The sequence below is a fragment of the Stegastes partitus genome, unplaced genomic scaffold, assembly GCF_000690725.1.
Source record: "Stegastes partitus isolate 25-593 unplaced genomic scaffold, Stegastes_partitus-1.0.2 Scaffold366, whole genome shotgun sequence".
NCBI lineage: Eukaryota > Metazoa > Chordata > Actinopteri > Pomacentridae > Stegastes > Stegastes partitus.
The window spans coordinates 298407-319629 of NW_007578097.1; the positions used below are offsets into that span (position 1 = coordinate 298407).

A 21223-nucleotide genomic window follows, 5' to 3' on the forward strand; every position below is an offset into this window, starting at 1 on the left:
AACTTTGGTAGAGAATGTGAAAAGAAGCCTGATGAATATTTAGAGTTAGTTCTTTGGCCAGTTGAGACCAAGATACATTTATTTGGTTTAGATAGGGTCAAGCATGTTTGTTGTGATCTGAGCTGAGGCTACCACAGTTAATGCACAGTCCTGATGGTGAAGCACAATGTTGGGAGTGTGGAGATTACATTCTGCACCATAAAGGCTCGTTGGTATAGCAAAACTCTGGCTGACAAGATGAATCCCAGTCTGCAATAGTTTGGCAGGAGGGGATTATTCCAGCATGACAAAAATCTATAGCACACGGGCAAAATCACACAAGAGTTTCTAAAGAAGAAACAAGCAAAAAACCAGAAGCAGGCCAAGTATGTTACTTGACTTGAATCCAGAATAACAAATTTGGGGTATTTTAAAGAGAAAAACAGCAACACAACCCTTCCAGCAAAAAAATAGCTAAAAAAAAATAAATAAAAAGTCTCTGAAAAATAGCAGAACATCTCTCCAGAAATTTGTATCCTCCACGCCGGGAGAATTGAGTCCACCGTCGAAAATGAAGCTTTTGAACGTTTTGAATCTCGGTAATGAACAGATTCTTAGTAATGGAATCACTGTGGGGTGACAAAATTTTGAATAATTTGACATTGAAGTGATATTGCTCAGAGGTGTACTGTGTTATTGTATGTTTTGAAATTATGAAGCGTAGAAACATCCCTCATAGTAGTTAAAAAAAAAATCTTTTACCCAGATTGAAGCGCTGAAGGACATACAGGTTTCATGTTGGAAAAACAACGGCATAGAGAAAGACATTGATCTGTAATCTAAGAATAAACATTTTCTTTCTCATCTCCCTCTCACCGTAAGTGGTGTCAGCTTACAACTTTAACAGTAAAACTATTACCTGTCTTTGTTACCATCTGTCATTGTCATGCGTCTCTGAGTGGATTTTAAAAGACAACATACTTGGAGCTTCAGAGCTCGAGTGTCAAGATTTGCATAAATATGTTACACATTTTTTCTCCCACTCCGCCTGTTCTCTCCTACTTTTATATTGTTTCACACTATATTAATCTTCTCTCATATCTCACTTGAGGAGTTAATAAAATTCACGCTTTGCCTTTGCATTCTTTGCTTTGCATGCATGTTCAAAACACTAATAGGTTTTTTTGTAGCTGCATCCAAGAGGCTCTTGTGAGTTTTTTTGTTCGCTGCCATAGGTAGAAGTCTGAAATTTTCCACAAATAAAAGTAATATTGTACGCTGCAATATCAGCTACAGGCTTATCTTTTTCAACTTCCTTCAGCACCCACAGCAGCCCCCCGCTTTTATAGTGCACACTTAAACCAGGAGCACAATATTATAAAGGATTTGCAATGAGACGTATTGTGTACACTTACTGAGCAAAGGAAGAAAGCCATTATACATGCTGTCCAAGTGAAGCAGCCTGGTCTTGAGTGACTTTTTTGTGGCATGGTTTAGAAAGATATGCCCCAAGTTTGTTCTATTGCTTTGCGAGTCAGAGGAGCGTGTTACAGTAGCCGAGCTGCCTCTGTGTGTTTTGCATAGATTTAGTGTGCGTTTTTGCATGCGACGTCCTGCTTCCGTTTGAGTCTCTGTTGACAATTTTTCCAAGAAAAGCCATTTGAAAAGCCACTTTGCACATTTACGTCAAACATTTACTTTTAAAGGTGATTATGAATAATGTCCTGTCCATTTACCCTATTAACAAGGTCAGGGTGATTGTCCCTACTTGCCGTTGCCAACACTTTTCACTAGTCTGGCTGACTCAGTTCTATTGGGTTCCTCTTAAAAAACACTTTGGTCCCCTGGAGACCATACCAAAATGATTAGGCACATTACTGCTGCGCAAGATTTATCATCAAAATCCTGAATATTAAACATGATCATTAGACGAAGACATTAGACCGCACATTCCTCAAACCTAACATGTTGGAGGGGCATGTCAGGTGCAGCTGCTTGCACTGTGATGTCCTAATGCAGTACATTTTCAGCTCCTCAAAGCACTGTAGGGTGTAAGAAACAGAAGGATTAGTTATTACTTCTGAGCAGCTGATCACAAGAAGTAAGGGGTATTTATAGGGGTTGGTGATCTGGGTAAAAAAAATCATGTTTATTGGGTAGAATCACCATCAAGGAAACTGAATCCCAATTTTTCCCAAAGATATAGTAGTTGTGTATTTGATAGCCTGGATTGACTGGACTTCATGGTTCGTATCTTCACCGCTTCCACGGTTCTTCAGGATGTTGGTGCGCTACCAACTGGTACCCATTCTTCATGCCATGCTGTTTTCTTTTAACAAAATAAGCCACCAGGTTGCTGCTGTGGTAGCCCTAAATGTCATTCAGCTGCCTTTTCAGTGAGTCTCTCGATCAACGCACAAACTCCAACTGTCTCATTACGGGTGGACTTTATGGTGTCCTTACTCTACAGCCTTCAAGAGTTTGGCATGGCTACAGTGGCCCTCTAGCTTTCAGGGGGCAAAAGTTAGGACTACCATCGCCAACTGTAGTCCAAGACAGTGGATTCAGAGTCCATCCATGGAACAAGACAATGATGGATGACTGTCCAATCAGCCACATAATGCAATATGATTTGATAAGGGTATAATATGACTAACAGCTAAGGGATAGGTGTTTTTTGCTCAGGCTTTGCTAGTCTCCACATTATTTCGAGCTTCTCACAGTGATGCCAGTGAAATGGTTTCACTTTTTGCATACGCCGTGGAGTAGGATATTGTTGCAGAGGTGTATGGACAAAGAGTTTGTTCAGTTCTATTATTTTGTATTTATTTTCATTAGATTTTTAATGACAGTGTGGTCCGTTCTTCACACTGCATTGTGGTACCAGAACCACGTTTATATTTTGACTTTCTACCAGTGTTTTGTAGGGATTTAGAGTTGGCAGATTACCATTTTTGGCTCAATGCTCAGTTTTGTAACCAACAAAATGTGACACACTGAAGTTACAATCTTGATGCAGAGTTCTGAAAAAGTTTAATGTTAGCAATTTGAGTTGTGCTACTCTTAAAATCAAGATGTTCTTGGATGCCATTATGGCTTTTTAGGAGTCACAGAATCAAACCAGTCCCTTCCTAACTTCTGAAAATGTTGAAATGGTTTCCTCTCATGCCCAGTGAGAGGCACCATGAGATAGATTCTGCTGCTTTTTCATGATGACCTCAAAGAAAGGGTCATACTATTCTCAGACGTATATTTTCTTCTGTCCGTCATTGTTAAAAAGTGCTAACAGGTGTCGATAAGAGTACACCAGAAGCTTTTTACATTTTTGTCTCCCTCTCTGTATGTATCTGCAGCATGCCTTCTATTACCATGATAAGTGCACCGGGGCAGTAATTGTTGCAGCCCTTGGCACGCACAACGTCGCGCACTCAAGAAATTAGAAACACATTCATGTGTCGGCACGCATGAACTTTCTCATGCACACTGATAACTCTCCTTACTGTCTCTTAGGGATGTGCAAAAATAACTGAATGGTTGAAAAATTGGGTTAACGGAAAAAAACTGGGTTGAAGAGTGGTCCATTTTTTAAAACTGTCAGCTTGAATTGAAATGTTGTTGAGAAAGACTTTTAAGATACTGCAGCCATACCCAAATGATCAGAACTAATGTTGCTATAAATGCAGTGTAGGGAATTTTCTGTTCCCTCATGGTTATTATTGCATAGTGTGTGATTTGGTTAAAAAGCAAATGCATTCGTTAAAATGTAAAATGATCTGTGTCAAATTAAATGCAATTTCAAAGTCATTTCATCCAATCAACTTGGTGTTATTGCACTTGCTACATATTTAAAGAAAGAATGAAAAATAGCAGCGGTTCTTCAAATTGCCAGGATATAAGTGATAGATTCCCAGAAACACGAGTCAGTCATTAATAACCTTTGCTCCTATTATCTCATGCCATAAAAAAAATGGTCATAGTCATAGAGGGACACAATATAAAGTGGCAAGAAAAAGTCTGTGAACTCTTTGAAAGGATCCGGTTCCTGCATTAATTGGACATAATTCATTCATCAAAGTCACAAGTATAGACAGACTAAGCTTAGAACACAAAAACAATTACAGTCTTGGTAGAAAAAGGTTAAGTGAACCCTTAAATTTAATAAGAAGTCAAACCTCCTCTGGCAGCAATAATCTCAAACAAGCACTTCTGGTAGCTGCAGATCAGATCGGCACTGGGGATGTCATGATGCCAGAAATTTAACAGTTAGTACCGATACCACTGGAATTCTGTGATTCCTGATACCAATTTAGATACCACCGCAAGAAAAGAAAGGCAGCATCAACTCTGTAATTTAAAGAAAAAAAAAAACTTGAGATGGCCTTCAAGTAATATAAAAAGACTTCCTGTTAGTATTGTAACAAAGCAGTGTCAATGTTTTGCTGTTTCTACTCCAATTAACTGCTGCTTATGTGAGAAAATACAAATGAAGATAATTGATAGCCGAGGTGTAATAAATATATGAAAACACGTGTAAATTAACACGTCTGTGTTTTGAAACTCACCGGAAATCATCCAGGCAACATCACTAAGAATACACATATCAACTCTGGTATGTGTTGACATGTTGGTAGCCTTTTAATGTTACCAGCAGCACCTTGATAACATTGTTAGCTAGTGCGACGTTACCCTAAACAAGATTCTCAGTCATCCAGGTTATGGTTATTCTTGTACTTGATTTGCTTGAGTTTCTTGAAGACGTTTCACCTCTCATCCAAGAGGCTTCATCAGTTACTAACTGAAAGAATACCCTAAACAAGCTAATGCTGAGCTAGATGAGACCAAGATAAATGTATTCGGTTCAGATGGGAGACCAGAATGTTTGTTGTGATCCGGGCTAATGCTACCACAGTGGATGCATGACAGTGAAGCACAGAGTTGGGGGTGTGGTAACATTTGCTCAGTGTAACGGTCATGGTAACGGTAACGGTAACGACAACGACATGTCAATATAAAATAACACCTGAAACCCTTTAACCTTGGATTCTGTGTACAGATCTTGATGTCTGTCCGTGAGCTGTTTTTTTTCCCCCATTTCTTCCACATGTGATACCATTTGCATTGTGGCTTTTTGCCAACTTTAACTCGTCTTTCATCATCGACTCAGCCACAAACACCCTCACTTGCTAACGCTATTCTTCAGAAATCACAATCTCCAGTTGGCTACCAATGACTGCTGCACAACTTTCAGTGCACAGAAAACAAGTACTGCCGCATTTTCTGAATTCTGGTGTGGATTTGTTACCAGAGTATTGCTTGTTGTGGTATTCCTCATCTGCACAATGGGCCACTCCAGAAGACACATTTTGTGTTTGTGCACAGCTGTCCTGTTGTAGATTTACTGATGGTCAGGCTCATTATTCTGCAGCTTCTACGGAGCTTAAGCTGGTGGACAGCCACCCTGACATTATCCTGTAGGATACATTATTAGACCTACGAATTATTTTACCCCTCAGAGATGGTGAGCTGCAAAAATAGCACACAGCAGCCCCAAATATAGATGCTCACCTCACTGTGTTTCACATTTGGAATGATATTTTGGTCTTTTTTTTTACGTCATAGTGACGCCCTGCCTGGACACTTTGCCTGTTCAATGATTTGTTTATAGCAGACTCATGAACAGAGACCTGCCCCAGTGATGTAACGGCTGCTTCTTCTTTACCTCATTTAAGATTCTTGTTGTGCTTTTGCATTCATCTTAGCTGGGCGGTCACGTCTGGGGAGAGTATACACAGTACTAAATCGTCTCTGTTTATAGACAGTTTGTCTAACTGGACTGAACTCTGTGAGATTACTTTGCAGCCCTTTGCAACTCCTTCCAGCTTTACGCCAGTCAACTATTCTTGAAGCTGCGTCCGCTCACATCTCTTTTTCACTTCTTGCGAACGGCAGCCTCAAAATGTTTTAAGTGTTTTTTTTATTAGTCATAGTCGCTCTAACCCACACCTCCAGTCTTGTTTCATTGATTGGAGTCCAGGTTAGCGCACTCCTGACTCCAATTAGCTCTTGTTGATGTCATTAGCCTACGAGGTCACATATTTTTTTTCCCTCCAATCTACACTGCAAACGTTTGAATGATGTATTCAATAATGAAAAGAACAATACAGTGATTTGTGTCTTGTTAGTGGAAATAAATTGCTTGCTCATAATTTTAATTTAGATAACACACCAGACTACATATTTAACACCAATTTATACATAAATGCGGACATTTCCAGCGGGGTTCACTTACTTTTTTTCTGCCGCTGTAGGACTATGAGGCTTAATATCTGTTGTCACCATGGAGAGAAAAATATAGAAATTGTGTTGTATCTGGACTCAAGCAATTCTATCAGCTGCTGGCCACATATGTCAAAGTATAAAGACAAGGCTGAAAACTTGACTGGTTGCAGCTTGATGGAACAAGGCTAAAAAAAAATAAAAAATGACCGGGGAATGGGTGGCCCAGAAGGGAAGCAGGACAAACAGCTGATGTGGAGAGGCAAGCGGAGATGAACATTGAGTTGTTTATTTATTTTATTTTTTTATATTTTTTTTTACCTAGATTGGCAACGATAAAAGTGAGTGATGTTGATAAATACTCGCACAGCCAGTTTATCAGCAGCTGTCTGGCTTGGGGTTGCCGGCGGCAGCATCCAAGGCTGATAACCTCTGAGGCCCGAGGCATGATGTTGGGAGGAGGAGGGGTGAGAGGGGGTGATGCAGCTGCTGGGTCTTGGCCAGCGTATAACCCCAACTTAGCCGCTTGATATTTTGCCGCGTCCGTCAGTCGCATTCAAACCTTGCAAAGTAGGGGGAAAAAAAAAAAAGAAAAAGAAATATCATCGCCATATGCTTCACTGAGAACCCGTAATGCTTCCACAGAGCAGGATATAAAACCGTGGCTGAATTCAGAAAACAACTTTGTTATTCTTAGATCCTCAGCACAGCAAGAGAACAAAAAACCAGAAGAAAGACCGGAGTTTATTTTTCTATACGCTGATCCAATGACATCTCAGACTCGGCTTGTCAGACTTGGCTTTGTATTGTCAGACTTGACTCTGCTTTCTTCAGTCTAAACTGTTCTCTGTCAGCCTCAGGTGTGCTTTTATACTACCGTTACCATGGTAACATTGCATGTTAGCATGTATAATTTGGCTAACATGTGGCATTAAAATAATACTACCTTGTCAACCTTTTAACCCTCGCAACCCCAACCACTTTCTGTCTGTTTCTTTGCTCCTGACATATTTTTACTGGTTGTCGGCTTGCTTTTCCACGGCAACATAAAGTCCTGCACCTTTGTGAAGGAAAATTATAAAAAAAAGAACTTGAAAAAAAAGATCATAAAAAAAGAGAAAAAACTAAAGTTACATTCTTTTGAAATATTTATTTTACAAAATCTTAAAAATAAAAATGTCATCAACATGTACAGCCCTTTCCCAGTCTCCCACAGGTATTTCCACTACTGATAAAATAATGTTTGTTCTACATACTACAGATATTTTCCTACCTCACCTGTTTTTACAACCACTGCAAAATCTTTCACACATTACTCTTCACAATACCTCTCTTTCAACATGCTGACTGTATCTTCCAACAGTCTGCCGTCAACTTGCTCCTCTGTATACCGTTTTCTGACCCACGCCGCATTTAGTTCAAGTGTGTTTTATTTCGGTGTCAGTCTCTCTGTACTGTTCCCATACTTGTCTCCTATCTGCTCTGTGTAAACTCAGCCTGCAGTTAAAAGGAGAAGTTAGAGAATTTTAGTGACATGACCGATGGCCACAGTCGAATCAGTCAGTGGCTTCTCTGAGGAGATGAGCATTTTTCATTTTATTTTTTTTACAGAATCTGGTTAATAAATATGGTTTATTTTTGTCAAATTTTTAAACGAGACGTTCAGAATGAAGTGATGAAATATGATTTTGAGCTTAGATTTGGATGATTTTCGTGACAGAACGACGGCGTGTCACAGATGGTTAGCTCAAGGCCTGTCAGGAAGTGTGAAATCTGATGATTCTGTCTGTTTTTACGGATTATGGCGCTGATAAATGGTGTGATTTTGGATTTTGTGATGCTTCTTTTTTTTTTTTTTTTTTAAAGACAACATTCCTTTCAAACCCGCTGGCAGGTTTTGGTGTTAATGGCATGTGTGGAGTTAGTATGGCCCATATGGTCCTCGGTATCTGTGCTATGCTGTTACAGTCATACTGCTAGATGGAAAGTCAAGTGATAATTCAAGTCATTTGGACTATTTTACTGTGGAACAAAGTGAATGTTTAGAGACAGGCAGAAATATTCATAAAACCTGATACTCAAATATCAGTTTAATACCTCGGTGTGTGTTTTTCTGTGCTGTTGTTTGTAGTGATTTTTGCACCTATATTGATTGTCGGAGAGGGTCAAGCCTATTTAGACACCTGTATGCCATTGCTAATTACTACACAAGCTGTGTTTGCATATTTAAGCCTTTGGCCCATTGCACATTCTCGTGAAGCTGATGAAGCGCTGACTGAAACGCTGTCAGTGTAATAAAACACCCTTGATTATATATTTACTGGTTGAGTGTGCGCGGCCTACTGCAAACTCTTGTGGCTACTTTTGTTTATTTATTTATTTTTCTGATTATTTGTTCATCTCGCAGCTACCAGCACCTCCAGCCCTTAAGTACGAGCACATTAAGAGCTCTTTTCTCTCTTTCACCTTTAAATTGGAGTTAAACAGGAGAATAAATGCAGACCTCTGAAATGTGTTTCTTTTCATTCATAAAAAAAAACACCTTTGAAAAATGTTTCTTTCAAGGTTTTTTTTTTCTACAAATGTTGGATTAATTGAGTTTTGTGATAAAACAATATAACACGATAAAAACAAACAGGAAAAAAAAATCACTTCAGCAATATTTATAAAGGAAAAAAAAGTAGCTGTAAAAGAGGGCCCATGTGTGGGAAGCTGTGTGCATATGTGCAGGCTATGTGCCTGTGAGACTGTGTGCACCTGGAAAGCACTTGACAGATGGTTACTTCAGCTCGAGCTGAACGTTGCTTCTTTTTTCTCAGTGTTAAGCCTCTTTCATAGATCCAAAGTGTCTCGGTCAGCATTTTGATCAAGGTAGACTCTTTCAGCCCTCTTGATTCTTTGCTGGCCATCTCTAGAGTATGTTTATCTTGCCCCCATCATTTATTTTTTGTTTGATTCAGCGAGCCAAGGGAGATCAGAGCTGTGACTTTCTCTGCTGCCTTTTCTGCTGCTTTTTTTTTTGTTTGTTTGTTTGTTTGTCAGTAAGATTACAGAGCAGTGCATCACTATATGCCACATCATATCAGGAAATCAGGAGACTTAGTACTTTATAGGAGACAGTAAAGATTATTGTTATTTATTTGGACAAATGTGCTTTTGGAAGTATTATGCAGTGATCTTGTTCTTTCTGCATTGGCCAAATAGGTGCAAGAAAAACTAATTTAGATTATAACATCAGTGTTTATCATTCATCCTCCTGTATCCATCCATCCATCCATGCATGCATTATCTATACACCACTTAATCCTCACTGGGGTCGAGGGGGGCTGGAGTCTATCCCAGCTGACTTAGGCCAGGTCACCAGTCTATTACAGGGCTACACTTAGGGAGAGACAACCAAGCACACTCACATTCACACCTACAGACGATTTAAAATCACCAATTAACCTCAGCATGTTTTTTGGACTGTGTGGGAGGAAGCCGGAGAACCCGGTGCATGAAAACATGCAAACTCCACGCAGAAAGATCCCGGGTGTCCTCACCAGGACACGAACCGACGACCTTCTAGCTGCAGGGCAACGGTGCTAACCACCAAGCCACCTTGCAGCCCTCCTCCTATATCATACATCCCAATTAGCCCAATGTGTATACTGTAGAGAGCAGTAGATCAGGCAGTAACTGTTGATATTGACACATGCGAGGAACCATTCTGTGTATATAACTCATGCAAAACCACTTGCAGTGCGATCACCTTTGTATGTCTATTACCAGAGGTCAGCAGAAACGGGCTGAGGTGAAAGTCCTTCTCCCCACAGTGCTGGAGCAGCCTCTCACCGCAGAGTCAGATCAGGCCAAAGCAATAACCATAATAACATCACAGATGCCACAGGGACATGAAGTGCACCCTACTCCTGTGCTTAAAATAAAACGACATACCTCCAAATAACACAGGCCACCTAATACTGGTTAATGTGTCTTAAATCAAATGTTGTAATAAGAAAACCTGATTTATTAGTTAAATGTTAGGGCTTGATTTTCATCCACACCTGTGCTGACCAGATGTTTTAGAGGTGTGACTGTAGGCTAAGGCTGTTTTAAGAGGTTGCTGCATGAATGCTGTTTCATGGTTAGTTCTTACTTGCTGCAACCTTGAGTGCAAAAGAAGAGATTTTACACGGTTGTTGAATTGTTACTGTATTTCCCAGAGAAATTGCCCTCCTAAATTTAGCATGTTCTCTGCAGCAGATGTTTGTGCCCTTTTTGATGCTGTGGGTAATAATCCTTAATATTCTTGCTGTTTGAAACTAAATGAGGCTTTAATGCACTCTGATTCCATCTTCTAGCGCTCATTAATTGTTTTTTGAAACACTATAAATTAAAGCTGTTGTTTTTTTTTTTCAAGTTTTGCGAAGATAAACAGAAACTTTCACGAATGAAGTGGAGGTCTTTAATTCTCTGACAGTCTTGTTTTGATTAGGAGCTTCCATTTGAAATGTCATTGTGAGGAAGCTGCTCTTCTTGGCCAAGATATTTTTATTCCTTTTCCTGCCAGAACCTTAAACGTTTGTGACCTTGCTTGGTAACAGCAGTATAATACAAAAGTGTCTTTGAAACTTTATTTTGTGAATCCCTGCATCCCTGTTAAGCAGCTCTGTGTCCCCGCTCCTCCATCCTCCATCACAGGTGCTGCTCACACAGTGTGTTTGGAGTCTCATTAAAGGTGTTGTGCAACGCATTTGAAGTCCTGTCACTAATCTTCTCCTCTCGCCCTTTTCCTTCCAGATGGTCACAAGAACAAAGAAAATATTTGTGGGTGGCTTGTCAGCCAATACAGTAGTGGAAGATGTGAAGCAGTATTTTGAACAGTTTGGGAAGGTAAGACTGTTTTTGTTATTATCCGGCACTGTGTTGTCACAACACTTGAGCGCTCTTGGATTCCGTCGCATGCTGTGTTGTTATCGTGATTAAGATAACGTGAGAGTTAATTTTACACTTGAAAATTCACCAAAGCCCCTTGTCACACAATACAGCGCCCCCTGTCAATCCAGCGCTAGCCGTGTTTCCATAGCGTATTATTTGCCCGTTTAAAGTTTTGCTTGAGAATAAGTTAGTGGAAATGGCGACATTTGTTCATTTAATCATTTAACTAACGCGACTCATCAGCTGGTTTTGCTTCTTTCATCGTCCTTGCCTCCGAACATCCTGATATCACAGAATTCCTAAAGATTTTTCTCTATTTTTTTCCAACATTTTGTTTGTTTCGTTCTCTTCTCTGATGTTTTCAAGGCAAACAACCGTTTATTCCAGCCATGAGGAACGTAGCCCATACCGCCACCTTCTGACCACACTGTACAGCCTAGCTTAATCGCTTTGTCTATTTTGCGTTTTCTTTTTTCTGTTTTTTTGCTTTTGTGACATTTCAAATTCGCTTGACAGTCATATGGAAACACGGCTACTGTGATTCACACCACATGGCCAGCATCTCAGTCTTCATAGCAGTCTCGCATTTGAGTCTTAAAAGAAGCCAGCAGCCCCATTTTGGCTCCTCTCCTGGCAGTAAGACAAATAAATATCTATTGTGACAAGCAAACAACTGAAGATATGGCAGGAGCTTCACACAGCCCACCATGCCTGGTCAACAACATGCATTTTGCTTACAGAGCAAACAAGCAATGACAACCAGCTGCCATGACCAAACCCCTTCCCCCCTTTAAAAAACAAAAAAACAACAAGGGGTGTTTTCTGTCTTATCTATACCAGTATGACGTTATAATCAAATAAAATTCAGTATTGGTATCAAAGTCATAGCTCTGATATTGTGATAACATTATTTCCGTGGAGGAACAACTCACCCGGTTTATTTGACAGCAGCTCGTATTTAGCTGTTTGCTCCTGTGTGCTGCTGCAGTTTCAGCATTGCTGTTCTCCTGACCAAGTACCCTCAGCTGAGTGAGGCATATATGCACACCCTTTCATACAAGGACATACGTACAGCACTCACACACACACTCACACCCACACACACACACACACACACACACACACACAAGCGTGCGCTCACACACAAACAGGCTTTGATACAGTGGCAGCATTTCACAGATAATTTCCCCACACTGAGCGGAGATCCATTTCCCTCATGTCATATTCCACATCAGTCAAGGTCACCTTCAGCTGATACAGTCCCCGTAACATCAGCACTTGACCTTGAGTTTAAACAATTTTAGTGAGGATGGATTTTTCATGGGCACATAATGTACCATGTCCTGAAGGAGACAAAAGAGCTGTTAGAAATTAATAGAAACTGTTATTTTTTTTTCTTTTTTCTTTTGCTCAGAGACAATATGCGACCAGCTCGCCCCTCCAAAGCCTCAGTGTTATTTTCTTGACTAAAAGTGAGCAAGGTGAAGGACTTTGTTTTGCCTCTTTCTTTTTTTTTTCTTTTTCTGCTGGATGTGACATTGAAGACCTCACCGTGGCCTGGCCTGCCGTTCCAAATAAAGATGGCTTATTTGCACAATAGAATGGAGCAAGCAAATATTCAGCACGACTTTGCAATCAATGGATGTGAGAAAGGGCTCGAAATGATTTTCGACTTGATTGAATGACATAATTGACTTGATTATACAAAGTTTTTTCCTCCTTGAGGAATCCTCAAATGCTTAGGAGGAAACAAACAAATCAGACTGATTGAGCAAGATCTTGTGCATGTTTCTGTGTGTGCTTTTATAGCCTACTTGTGCATGCTTGGATGTGTTTGCAGTACTGCTCTTGCCATGCGTGAGTGTGTCAGCGATTAAGTGTATTTATGTGGGTGCATGATTAGGGCTACGTGTGTGTGTATGTGTGTACGTTGAGCAGATTTGAGTGTCTTCGGCAAAAAGAAAATCAGAGTAGATATCGTGGGCTATGGCAGACAAGACACACAGCAAAAAAAAAAAAAAAGGAGAAAAAAAAGAAGAAGAGGTTTTTCTCTGTTTTGTGTGTGTCCTTTCTTTCTGCCTTACACATCCCAGGATTTATTAAATAACCTGCCTGTCAGTGCAACCTACCATTATCGCCACATACACACCACTCTGAAGACTTATCCACAGAAGGAAAAACCAATTAATTCAGTTTCTCCTTCATAGAATCTTGGTGGCAGTATGTGTGTCAGTCTGTCAGTCAGTCATCAGTCTGTCTTTCTGTCTGTCAGCCTATGTGCATGTCAAGGGGGACATTAGCCAGCATGGTGGCAGGGCAGCGACTCATTTATATTTCTGGGAAGTCTGTTTTGAAGCAGTTATCAATCATCACACAACATACAGCTTAAGGCACCAGCAAATGTTCTTCCTCACTGGGAACAAGTCATTTCACTGATATTATTTAGCAAGTTCTGTATATGTGTGTGTATGTGTGTGTCGCTGTGTGTGTGTGTGTATGTGTGTGTGTGTGCTAGGCGGCATAGGCCAATTAGCAGGATGTGGTCTCCAGAGATGGCGGTGGTTGGGAGGCAGTGGAGGGGAAACAGCTGGTGTGGCCACAATTGGGTCACAGGTTCTGTCTGTAACCTCCACACCTCCCCTCCCTCCCACCTCAGTCCCTCCCTTCTGTCTCCATTCTGTCAGGGGGAGATGTGGCATTTGTTATGGGGAGAGGCTGACAGCTCTCATGCACATCAGTCTCACTGCCACTCTCCCAGCCGTCACCATTAGGAAAGAGCACATGCCCGAGCCTGGCACAACTTCAGAGGAGCCGCTCCACAGCCAGAGACACTTTTTTGTCACCTACAGTACACGCTGAAGGTGTGCATGTGAAGTGATTGTGACAGTCATTTGAACGGAACTGAAGTGTGGTTGTGTTTGACTGATTCTAATGCATCTCAGATGGATCCCATTACCTGCCTAATAGTAGCCACATCCTGCCTTCCATTTTTTTTCTCAGGCAGCACACTGCACTTTAGCCCTGCGAGCCAGATGAGACAATCTTATCAGTACTGCCTGGCCTCCCTTTATATTCAAGGACTCTTAACTGGAGGCTGCAGCTATTTCTGTCTTGCAATAAAGTCAAATTAATCACTGCGCTGTTTGTGCTATTATGTGCTATTGTGCAGGCTTATAAATTGTAAGGAAAGACAACGTTAGCCTTTTAGATATCACAATTTTGCCTTTTTTTTGTTTTTTTTTTCTGCACATGTAGGCCTCGCTGGTTGACATTCTGTTGCCTTTTTATCTCATAATGTTGTTATGTTTGCAATATGCACAGTCATTTGTAAGGCTTTTTAATGTATTTACCTTTGCCAGTGCCGCCTTTGCCTTTGTCTATGGTCTGCATAACAAGCAGAAGCACCCCCAACAGACCCGTTTTATTACTACCCTGCACAGTGGTGTCACAATAACCCAAATTTTAGCACCATTCGGTTATAATGCATGTTGTTGAATACAAAAGGAAATTTCATCATAAAATCATTACGATAGCGTCGAATATGTTCATTTGTCAATTAGAAATTAGTTTCAGCCTCAGTCCAAAGTCAGTGCACAGCGCCCTCTGTCAATCCAACCGTCTCACTGTCTACGTTTTTATAGCATCTCAAATTTGAGCCTTAAAGATGCCAGCAGCATCATTTTGGCTTCTCTCCTGGCAGTAAGACAAATAAATATCTATTGTGACAAGCAAACAGCTGAAGATATGGCAGGAGCTTCACACAGCCCACCATGCCTGGTAAACAACATGCATTTTGCTTACAGAGCAAAGGAATGACAACCAGCTGCCATGACCAAACCCCCCCTCACTGCAAATATAAAGAAAAGCCGTTTTCTTTCTTATCAATAACACCATGACATCAGTTCTGTGTTTTGCATAACAAGCAGAAGCACCCCCTAACATCAGCCCACGTTGAAAAGACTTTATAATACTAGGTATAATGATTTAATACGGAGTCCTTTGAGTCCTTTATAGACTGTTGTTGCCCCAGGGTCAAAAGGTCAAAGGCAGCTCTAGAACAGCAGTTGTGCGTGTAGGTATTCAGTGTCTTAGTATTACTTTAGTTCTAGTCTGGGGTTCGGTACACCTACAGAAACATGTTCAGTATATAAACTTATATTTGAATATAAAATGTGCAGCATGTTCTGTTGTTCTCTAATAAATCAAGCACGTGTTAAGAAAACACCTACCACTCCAAAATGTTCCAGTAAAGCCAGCACTTTGATTAAAGATGGGAGGTGGTGTGATGGCACCTTATAAATTTGGATGTGACGTAGCGGCAGAGCCCTGCCCAGGCACGAACAGAGCTCTCCCCGCAGTTAAAGGCATAATTAGCTGTGGTGGCTAATGCTTCCTCATTGGTTTATTGTAATCGGCTTTGAGTGCATCTCATAGTGCCCTTATTTGGCTGAGCTGAAACAACTACAGCTCACTGACTCACTTTCTGCACTCCTGTCCGTCGGCTGGGCTTTGCTGTGCAGGCCTGAAGCTGACTTTTAGTTTCATCGGAGCTACTTGCTTCCATGTCACTGGGCTGCCACAATCGTCCCTTTATGTCCAGGCAGTCCTGGTTCTCATGCTCCACTGGTCTAGAGCCAGATCCTGGAGGTGGAGCTCAAAGGGAGGAGGAGCTTAACCAGTTCACTGCCACGGGGCTCAGAAGGAATAAAGGTAGACACATAGGTCATTACTGAGTAATAAGTTGAGACAATAGGCTTATAGTGAAGACAAAAAAAGAAAAGTCAGTGAAGGGACGTGACTGTAAGAGTGATGACATCCGTTGGAGGACGCTGGAAGGATGAGTGAGCCGATAGTTGTCAGAACACAGAGTGTCCTCTCCCCAGCTCCAGCTGCTGTGTGCTGTTTCACCTTTGGCTAGGGAACCAGCTGCATATTTCTCTCATACTTTCACTGAGAGAAAGCAGATGAGAGGAAGAATTGAAATTATAAAAGCATCAAGAAAAGATTCCTTGGTTAGTGCATGAAATTTGTTCTGGGGCCCTGGTAATCTAATACCACGGCTGACATTTTGCGTGCCCTTAGATTTTGTAAATGGCAGAAAAATAACTCTGTGTGACTGCCAGTAAAGACCGTATGAATTAATTTTGCATACCTGCCCTGGGCCTTTAACAACATTGAAGATTTTCAGGTATTCCAAAAAAAAGAAAAAAAGCAGTCCTCATGACAATTAACAATATCAGTGAAATATATTGTTCTATTTTGTCCTTGCTGAGCGCAGTGAGATTACAGATCCCCAATAATCACTGATCTCATCCTTCTTGTCTTATCTGTTTGATTGCAGAATTACATTTTACTTTGGGTGGCAACACAATTAAGCTCTCTCAAGAGCCCTTACGCGGGGCTTAAAATAGAATCTGTGAAGGTGCACATTCATTGCACTTTGGACTTGCTCACATGTTCAACCTGTCCATTGCCTGAAATAGCAAACATGGATGATTAATGCAGAAAAATACACTTTATACGAGGGAAAAGAACCTAATCAAAAGGCCACAGTCCTTCATCCCACTTCCTCGGCTGGTGCAGGTGCACATTTGCATGCCATTTACATGGTAGCTCACAGTGACCACTACCACTCCAACGTCTCGGTGTCCATCATCCGCTGACATTCTGTGATTGTTTCCTCTCTGCTGCGACTCACCCAATCAGTTGAGGATATAGTCTGGTTCCAGTGATTATAAGGAGTGATCAGAGCAGCAATGATGGAGCATGTGCCTTGCAGTGGAGATTTAGCCAGAGGCTTCAATCTCATTGCAGTCACTTGTAGTTAGTGACTGAGACTAGCAGTGAGAAGGGCAGTGCAATATAAATGAATTGGCTATGAATGTGGATATGGCTGGGGTGCTGCAGAGACACACAGGGGGAAAGGGCCAGTTAGACAAACTATTTCATATCCTCCTTGACCTTTATTTGCCCACTGGCCCAGCAACATTTCCAATAGAGTAGCTTTTAAATGGCCGCTAAAGAATTGCGATCTATTTCAGATCTAAATTTATGTGTGTGTGTGTGTGTGTGTGCATCTTTGTATGAACGCGTGAACATGCACATGTGTTAATGCGATTGTCTTCACTACAGACTACTGAATTTTTACTAAAAGGATCAGACCCTTAACGAAAGATTAAGTCGATTTTTGACTATTGCTGATCCATAAAAATACCACAATATCAGGTGATTCTCTTCAACAACTAGGTGCTGTGCAGTATAGGCGGCTAACAAAGAGAGCTGTGGATCAAGGGAGATTGACACCTTTCTATAGGTCTGTAGTCTCATCTCCCAGCTGTCCCTCCTGAAATGGCTCCCTCGGGATAAGCTGGGATTGGCTTGATTGTGTTATCGGCGACTGATCGGGTCATTGAATGATGGAATTTTGAGCCCCTGTTCTGCTTAAAGAATGAAATGTTTAAAGAAGATTGACTGTGATTGGATCAGATCCAGCACCTGCTCAAAGGGGTCAATCAGGTGAAGGCAGGAGGCAGCAATCTCTGCTGTGCTATTGTGACACGAATAGAGGAGGGAATTAATGTGTGTGTTGGGGTAGAGTGTTGATGGTGGTGCTGGATAGATGGCAGTGGGGGGGCTAGAGATGCCATTCAACTGGGAAGCGGTTTTAAAAATGTCATCAGAGGAAGTGTCATGAGTAATTTGCAGCAGTCTCACCATCAGACTGGTGTGGAGGTGGACACCTCAGCTTTGCAAACTGCAGTCGAGTCCTCAGGGAATCTTATGTGGGAGAGCACTTCAGAGATATTTCCCAGATGGATATGAAATATGTTTTTATATATGCTGTACTGGTGTTCTAGAGATTGGTATAGGTAGGTAGGTGAGTAGGTAGGTAGGTACAGATAGATAGATAGATAGATAGATAGATAGATAGATAGATGGATAGATAGATAGATAGATCTAGGATAGGATATCTGAGCTGTGGACCTCTCTAAGTGACAGACCTCGTGCGACTGCATGTCACAGCCAAATGAGAAACAAAATGTCGGTGTCAAATTTCACAGCTCATTTGATAGGCGTTTGAAGGCGATGCAAAACTGCTTTTCAGCCCCCCATAGACTGTATATAAAAGACGGATGTAGCCAACATAATGTCACACACTGGTTTGTAGACTACTCTTTTGAAGGCCCAAATTTAGACATTTGCCCGTTGCCATTTTGGTCTTTTAAAACCGGACATGACGTGAGTGGTAGCTGTGGCTGAGAACTCAAGGACATTGTGCTCTCCCACACAGAAGCGACTGGGTAATCACAAGGTAGCCATATCCTGCTGCATACCCTGCATTGTTCTCTATTTTACTGAAATGGGACCGTCATTTACAAAATGAACATCACGCTGTTTAGAACTAGCAACTGAGACCACAAACTGGTAGGGGGACTCTTTACTGAGATGACAAACCAAGTGAGAAGTAGACTTCAATTCAGTCAGTTGTCTTTTTTGTTTTTTTTCTCTATCAATCATCTTTTTGCATCCGCAGGAGTCGCCCCCTGCTGACCATTAAAAAGAATGTAGGTCTAAGACACTTTGGCATTGGCTTCACTTTGCAGACCTTTGCAGAAGCTACGTCCATCCTTTATGTTCTTAGAGTCTTTTCTTTCTCTTTTTTTAAAATCCTCATCTGAGACTTTTCTTAACAGAGTGTTGTCAGTGCCCCAAATACCAGCTTTAAAAGAAGCCAGTGAGCGTGAACCATGACTCAGCACCACCTGGAGAACAGGCAGTTGACACAGTACAGCTCAAATGATGACACTGCACAATGCTCATCACACATCTGAGCTGATACGTACAGAGCTTTATAGATATCAAGAAATTGGGCGAAGGCATCTGTGCAGTCCTCTGGATGGATTTTGTCTAAACACGTGGCAATTACAAAAGAAATGCTTGAGTTTAAAGGGCATCTATTATGCTCATTTCTAGCTTCATATTTTTATTCTGGGACTCCACTAGAGTAGCTTTGCGTGACTCACAGTACAAAAAAAAAAAAAAAAACATTTTATACTGGGCCCTCATTTCAACCACTGTCTGAATTGAGCCATTAGTTCCTGTCTGTTTAAGCCCCTCCTCCCTAAAAGCCTACTTTCTTTTAATTGGCCTATTTCTGGAAGCCTGCCAAGAGGTACCACCCAGTGCTTGTCAGCTTGTCGTGAAAGTTGAAAAAAAAAATAGTATTCAGTGCTGTTTGAAACCTGCACTTTTATCTCATAAGGGTTTCTTGTACATATGTGTTCGTGTTTGGCCACGTTTAATGTGAACATCCAGAATTATATCATTATAATTAGTAATAGGAAATGAAATAAATGTTTTTTTTTAACTGCACCTCTTGTGCTTTGTTGGCATTAGAGGTATAAAGTTAGCAGAAAATGTATTCTTTGTTTTAATAGGCAGTTTTAATGTGCAACTGGATGTAACTTTGTCCCAACCTTTGCCATCTCCAGCAGTGAGTCTTGCAAAATAAGTCCATACACTTATCTGCAGAAAAGCAGTACAAGAAAAGGAACTTCTGCCCCAACTGTCAATTAGCAGCTAGGATAAGCCACACAAAAAAAGAAAAATATGTACTGTTGAATGTTTCAGAATGTTACTGTGTTAATATGCGTCCCTTTTGTAAAGTCAGTGCTGTTCTCATTCAGAATCTGCCTGTTCAGAACGGGCAGATTGCAAGTTACAACAAGAGTGAGTGATTGAAGCCATTCATATGTTTCCTATTAGCTTTCACACAACCGCCGCAGTGATTAAATAGACAGTGCAACCGCTGATAGTTTATGAAGAGAGCGTCCAAAACAAGCTCGGATTGGGGGAAAAGTAGGTTTGAGTTTAAAATAAACTAAAGTGAGTGAGCTGCTGTGAATGCAACGTGAACGCCCCCTGATGACGGAGGCCCACCGAGCATGCCATCACTGGAAACATACTGTTGTGGAAGCGCAACAGAAAACAAATTTTTGCTAAAATATGAGGACATCCAAACGACTTCACACTCAACAGTGCACTTCCTTGGGTCCGCAGCAATACACCCACCAAGTGCGAAGCAGATTGGATTAACAGTTGTCAAGAAAACCAAAGAACACACACACACACACACACACACACACACACACACACTCACACACACACACTCACACACACTCACACACACGGATATAGAACGAGACTCTTTCTTTTACAGAGAGATGAAACTTTGAAAAGAAGCAGTCACATTAAAGGAAAGCGAGGGAAGCATAATTTGCAGTGAGCGTTCGCTATGACTGACATCCAGCAACACTGACAGCATTTTCTTCTTTTATATAGCACGATGCGAATTCAGTATAAGTGTTGACTTCAAGTGGCCCTTTGCCTGTGCTTCTTCAGCCACCTACTGCAGTGTGACCAGGTCCACAGGCAGCTCCAGCTCATGCTATGAGTGCCTCCTACGCATTGCCTTCTTGAAATCACCGGGTAAATGTTCTTACATGGAAATGTACACAATGTGCTGTGGTTTGATGTGAAGGGCTAATGAAGTCTCAAAGGTTTCACTTATCTAAAACACTCACTGCTCGTTCCTGTGCGTCTGTGTGTGTGTCTGGGTATCCTCAGGTCTCTTTAAAGTGTGAGATTATCTAGATTTTAAGGCCTAAAGTCATCCACTATCTTAAATACAGTTATTAGAAATTGCTTGCTAGGTTTCATTTTGATACAACTGCAAAATCCAACATTGGTAGTGACAGACTCATTACATCCAGTAATATTTAGCTGGAGCAGAGTAAGTAGGCCAAACAAAATGGGGTAATTGCAATGAAAAATGTAGTTTCAGCAAAAGATGAGAATGCAGTGGTTCTAGTTTTCTTTTTAACCTGTTTAAGTGTCGTATCTCTTATACAGCTCTTTTCCAGAAACTTTGTTGACAATGATTTATTCTTTATTCCTATGTTATTTCAGAAGGCTGCTCATTTCTGCTTTATTTATATATGTGTTGTTAAAACAAGAGTGCTGCACAACAGCTATGCGCTCACACTGC

The 21223-nt window shown here is 41.1% G+C and overlaps 1 protein-coding gene across 8 annotated transcripts in view; it reads left to right on the forward strand.

The window, feature by feature from the left end:
• LOC103359323 (RNA-binding protein Musashi homolog 2) overlaps positions 1 to 21223 on the forward strand; it is a 249750-nt gene that overhangs the window by 74894 nt on the left and 153633 nt on the right. For all 8 annotated transcript variants that reach the window (XM_008284605.1, XM_008284604.1, XM_008284606.1 and 5 more), the window contains one exon: positions 11038 to 11130. In XM_008284605.1, coding sequence (XP_008282827.1) covers positions 11038 to 11130 — 93 coding nt within the window. The remainder of the gene's footprint in view (positions 1 to 11037; positions 11131 to 21223) is intronic.